The sequence below is a fragment of the Podarcis melisellensis genome (assembly GCF_964234715.1).
Source record: "Podarcis melisellensis genome assembly, chromosome: 4".
Classification (NCBI taxonomy): domain Eukaryota; kingdom Metazoa; phylum Chordata; class Lepidosauria; order Squamata; family Lacertidae; genus Podarcis; species Podarcis melisellensis.
This window is the reverse complement of record NC_138531.1, coordinates 11279081-11284680: the sequence shown is the minus strand read 5'-3', so window position 1 is coordinate 11284680 and position 5600 is coordinate 11279081. Positions and strand designations below refer to the sequence as shown.

The 5600-nt window shown below is 51.2% G+C and overlaps 1 protein-coding gene across 1 annotated transcript; it reads left to right on the top strand.

The window, feature by feature from the left end:
* The first annotated feature begins 457 nt into the window (after positions 1–457).
* On the top strand, positions 458–5304 carry KCTD12 (potassium channel tetramerization domain containing 12). The gene has a single exon (XM_081907347.1). It carries the CDS (start codon positions 728–730, stop codon positions 1757–1759), a length of 1032 nt encoding a protein of 343 aa, XP_081763473.1. The 5' UTR covers positions 458–727; the 3' UTR covers positions 1760–5304.
* Positions 5305–5600: the final 296 nt, after the last annotated feature.

Genomic DNA, 5600 nt, shown 5'->3' with positions numbered 1-5600 from the left:
ATCTATTCGCCTCTGGGGAGAGGGGGAGGGGGCAGCCCGATTTTATGGCCTCGGAAGTCCCCCTAAACTCAGCAGGGCTTAATCTCAAGTGTGTGTATGTGTAGGATTGCACCCTTAAAAATCGCTTGGAAAATCCTGCTGCTGCTGCTGCTGCGGGTGTCAAGGGAAGCGCTCCAGAGAATGGCATCCTCCTGTTTTTGCAAAGCGACGGCAAGCCGAGAAGGGAAGCGGGCCCAGCACAACAAGGGGGCTGCTTGCGCGTCTCTCCGACGGGGGGGTCGGGCTGATTGTGATTTGGCCAGAGTTGGCATTCTCCGCCGAGCAAAGAAAGAAATAAATCTATCCCCGGCAGCAGGGGGAAGGGGGTGGGAGCTGTGCGCTGGGGCTCCTTCGCAATTGGGGAAGGCGCAGCCCCACGTCAGTGTCGACACCCACCCTTCCCCCTCCCCGTCCACGCCTTGCGCTCCCCTCCTGCCAGCTTGCAGCGCCGCTACATAAGCCGCGCTCGCCGCTCGCCGCCGGCGCATCGGAGTCGCGAGAGCGCGAGGACCCGAAGCCCGGAGGAGACGGAGAAAGGAAAAGAGGCTCGGGCGCCGAGCGGAGCCCGGGAAGCAGCAGCAGCAGCGGCGGGCGCGCTCCGGAGCTTGGCGGGGAAGGCAGCGCGCCAGCCTGGAGGAGAAGCAGCCGAGGGCGCGGCCGTAGAGGAAGGACTTGCTCGGGGCCGGCCATGGCCTTGGCGGACAGCGCGCGGGGGCTCCCCAACGGCGGCGGCGGCGCAGGCAGCAGCAGCGCCCTGCGCAGCGCGGCGCGCCCCGCGCAGCCCGAGGCGGCGGCGTCGTCGGTGGGCGGCGGCGAGGGCTTCCCGGAGATCGTGGAGCTGAACGTGGGCGGGCAGGTGTACGTGACCCGGCGCGGCACGGTGCTGTCGGTGCGCGGCTCTCTGCTGTGGCGCATGTTCTCGGAGCAGGCGGCGTCGGAGCTGCCGCGCGACTCCAAGGGCCGCTTCTTCTTGGACCGCGACGGCTTCCTCTTCCGCTACATCCTGGATTACCTGCGCGATCAGGAGCTGGTGCTGCCCGAGCGCTTCCCCGAGCGCAGCCGCCTGCAGAGGGAGGCCGAGTACTTCCAGCTGCCCGAGCTGGCGCGCCGTCTGGCGGCCGCCGGCCTCCCCGCCGCCGCCGCCGCCGCGCGCTTCTCGGGGCTCCTGCGCGACGCCTCCGTGTGCGCCGACGAGCCGCCGCCGGGCCTGGGCTACCTGGAGGCCGAGCTGCCCGAGGGCGGCGGCGGCGGCGGGGCTCTGTCGGCCTCGCCCACGTCCAGCCGCAGCCCGTCGGGCGGGCCTTTGCTGGCGCCGTCCCTCTCGCTGGACGCCGGCGGGGCGTCGTCGGGGCGGCGCTCGGGCTACATCACCATCGGCTACCGCGGCTCGTACACCATCGGGCGGGACGCGCAGGCCGACGCCAAGTTCCGCCGCGTGGCGCGCATCACGGTGTGCGGCAAGACGGCGCTGGCCAAGGAGGTCTTCGGCGAGACGCTCAACGAGAGCCGCGACCCCGACCGGCCCCCGGAGCGCTACACGGCCCGCTACTACCTCAAGTTCAACTTCCTGGAGCAGGCCTTCGACCGGCTCAGCGAGGCCGGCTTCCGCATGGCCGCCTGCTCCTCCACCGGCACCTGCGCCTTCGCCCCCGAGCAGGGCGGCCCCGCCGACGACAAGATCTGGACCAGCTACACCGAGTATGTCTTCTGCAGGGAGTGAGGGACCGAGATGCACAAGCGCAGCCTGGGCTGGCCACCAGCTCCACCGCACCCCAGATTTCTCTCTTTTTTCCAGGCACATTCCTTTCCCTAACCTAGGATGACCCGGGCCTGACCTTGCAGAAAGAAACCTGCCTGGGCTTGACACATGTTTGGCTTGCGTGGGAGCTGCGCCTTGCAAAACTGTAGGAGAGTTTCAAAGGGGCTGTGCTGGGAGAGACAAAAGTGCCCCACTTGAATTCCTGTCCAGCACCCCAGATGGAGCCTTCGCCTAAGCAATAGGGTGGCAGCCTGAAGGCTCTTCCACCTTTTAGAACTGCACAGATAGGAAACCTCCCCATTGTGGTGTCTCCTCTTCTCTGTTGTTCTGAAAGGTGCAAATAACTTCCTTCCCTTCCGCACACCAAGTTCCTGGCCCCTTGTTTACATTTCTATGCACTTGCCCTGTGGTCATCCCTTCATAGCTTTGTGACACCTCATGCACCCCTCACCTGTACCTTGGAAGAGCACCATCTACACCTAGGTTCCTTATATAGACAGTCACTCAGCCCCTCGCCCATAAGGAACGCCTCTTGTTTTGTACAAGTTTGATCGCTTCCTTCTACCCCTTGCACTTAAGAGGGGTCCAGAGCACTTCCATGGGCCTTTGCCATGTAATGTGCTGCCATTGCCCAACCCTTTTATATAATCGCTGCCCACCTCAAATGCCAGCTGTGCAGAATTCACTGTCCCAGAATCAACCCGCTATGTGATCTGTTCATATATATCGCTAGAGGTAAAACACAAATCTCGACACACGTACCTGTGTCCCCTTTATAACATGCATGCTTCCAAAGATGTCTGTCTTGTTCACCCCAGAACATACGTGCTGTATATTTTATTCCTGCATCTCCACTCCCCCCCCATCCAGAGAATGGGTGGGCATCAAATGCTACTTCAATGATGTAAAGGACCCCTTGGCATCATTCTGAGTCTGCTTCTACCAGTCTCCCATTTTCCAGCCTTTTGTTTCTTTCTGCATCAAGGTGAAGGAACTGCTTTGTGGCCAGTCCGCTGCCATCCTCCCTGCTTCCCAGAAAGTGTTGCCTTCTTGCCCTGGGATGGGAAGAGGAATCTGAAAGAGAGAGAGAACATTTTGCACTTCCCAGCCATGTTGGTGGTGGAGCAGAGAGAACCTTTCCTGATAATTATTTTCCCAGTGTTGCCTATCTCCTAAATTGGATGAAGTCAGTGGAATGGAACAGCTATTTCTGACAGGTTAGATTTTGTGGCTGCCTCTATTCCCCAACCCCTACCCTGTTTGGGGGCGAAATACGAGACAACGCAATCAGGGACCTCCTTGTACCATTTTATTCCCTTTGCCTTCTCTGCCGCTTTCCAAAGTCTCTTTCTTCTTCAGCTCTTTGGAACTGCGTTACAATGGTGATGGGTCAGAAGAGCCAGTGCCAAAAGGGGCCGTCGTCAAAGTGGCGACTTCTGGATTTTTACACCACTTGAACAGTTGGAACTTCCCTTCCCTTGATGGCACAAAGCAATGTCAGGTCTTTGAAAACTGAGTGTGTTTGCAAAATGTAATTCTGACACAGGGGACAATAGCAAGGAAGAGTCTTAGATGAAAATTCTTGTAATATCACTCTTTATGTATGTGTGTGTGTGTGTGTATTATATATAAAAAACCCCATTGCACATTGTTTAAATGTTCTGAAAGTAGTCTACCAGACTGGCTAAGGGTGGAGGTGTGTCAGGTCCTGGGTTTTGAGCAGCACCACAGATTGTCAGATGTGCTGAGCGTTTTTGGGAACTCTCTGGACGAAAGCCAAGTCATACTAAGAGGGGTAGGCCCTCAGTATGACTTGGCTGGGTAGCATCCTATATGTATTCTTGTTTGATGTCTTCAAGGCTCAGTTTAATGCTTCTTTGAAGTGTCCATTGGTGCCCTTTCCTTCCCTGGGCAAAAGAGTGGCATTTCTACATTTGTTAAGACATGCTGCTGAGTAAAAGTTACGGGCATTCTGATTTGGGACGCGTTCCTTCTCTCCAAATACCTAAGGGCAAATTTGGCTTTGTTTTCATTGTTTTCTACTGGGAGGGGGTTTGCACCTGCAACATTGCAGAAACATTAAGTCCACGTATGTAGGAATTTTGGCTGGTGTCTTATCTATAGGGAAGAACACCATGGTGATGTATAAGCACAAGTTTTTACTCTGAATGAAAGCTCTGACCCACCCCACCCCCCGCATTAAACAGATCTATACATAAATGCACATTGCTCGACTTAAAAGTACTGTCCATTTACATTTGCGACCTAATGGGTGCTTTTTATGCGATCCAGTCATTTGGCCATTCCTCAAGCGGTGCACATTGAAACTTGACAATTTACTTAGACAGAATTAGTTACAAACAGTGTCTTGATGCTTGGATACAGAGTTATGGGCACTATAGTCTTAACCAAAGAATATTTCTATTAAGTTTTCTCCCCCTCACTCCAAAGCTCTCATTTCAAAGAGTGGAATTTCCTTATTTGAGTAAAATATTATTTTAGGATCAAGTGCTGGCCTGTTCGAATTGTTGAGAGAGAGAGAGAGAGAGGCTTTCTTTATTTCCTTCTTTTTAGCTAAATGTGTAGCTGCAGCTTAAACCATTCATTTTGAAATTCTTCTGGGGCTTTATAAATATCAATCAAAAAAGTCCAGATTTCAAACATCTCCCATCCACAGAAATGTGTTCCTTTTTTCTCTGGGAGATGGTTTTAAAACGATGTATTTTTTCAAAGAAAGCAAGACAAAGAAAGGGAGAGAGAGCATTTTTAAATAAGGACAAGCAATAAGAGAGCATCGGGAAGCCACAGAAGAGAGAGTACCCTGGTTGTCCTTATGCCTTATTATAAAATAATTCCATTGTCATATTTTCGCTAAGTGAGAGGTTATTGATTGCAATTAAGTATTTAAAATGTCATTCTCGAGAGCTGATTACAGTCTTTTTCTAGTTTGTGTTGAGTAATTCTCTCTGAAGTATGTTTTCTAAAATTTTGTATACAATCCAGTTTTCAGTAAGTCCTGAAATGAGCTCCTAGCTAGTTTTCTTTTCTTTTTTCTGTTTAGAAAATAAATCTTGTACTGTAGCTTACTAAGTCTATCATAAGAGTTATGAATGGGAGGTGGTTTTTAATTGAACTTGTGACTTAGTGTGTATATAAAGTGTATAAACATTTTACACGAATCATTTAGTTTTTTATTCATTTACTAGTGCTATACAGATTTTCATATGCTGTACCTGGACAGAGTACTTTCATATTAAGCTGTGTATCTGCACCTATTTATACAGGGGAGACCTGCGTGCAAACATCAGCAAAATGATAGAAGTATGTTTGTCGACACTTATTTGCTTGAATGTGAATTAGCAGCGAAACTTCCTCTCGGCTAAAACGCATCCCTCTAATGAAAACTTGTATTTTGGTTAGTGAATGTTTATTTGCTAGCAGACTACCCTAAAGCTCCTATTATTTTTTAAACCAGAATGGGTATAATAAAAAGAACTAACTAGTAATTTGGTAATTGTTGTGTTCTGTATCATTAAGGGCACTGGTGGGATATTGGGTTGTCATTAACAGCCGAGTGATTGAAGATACTTAGGTTTATAACTTAGCTAAACCAAAAAAACTTCCTATCTGCCACCCCTGTGTGGTTTGTGTGAGAACATATTGCGTCTACTTTCTAAGAAGTAAGTCCCATTGAACATATAAAGTTGCCACAAATAAAATGCCTGTAGCTCAGAATTGTCTACTTTGACTGACAGCAGAGCTCCAGGGAAATAATGGAGTTTTTTTCTCCCACGGCACTGCA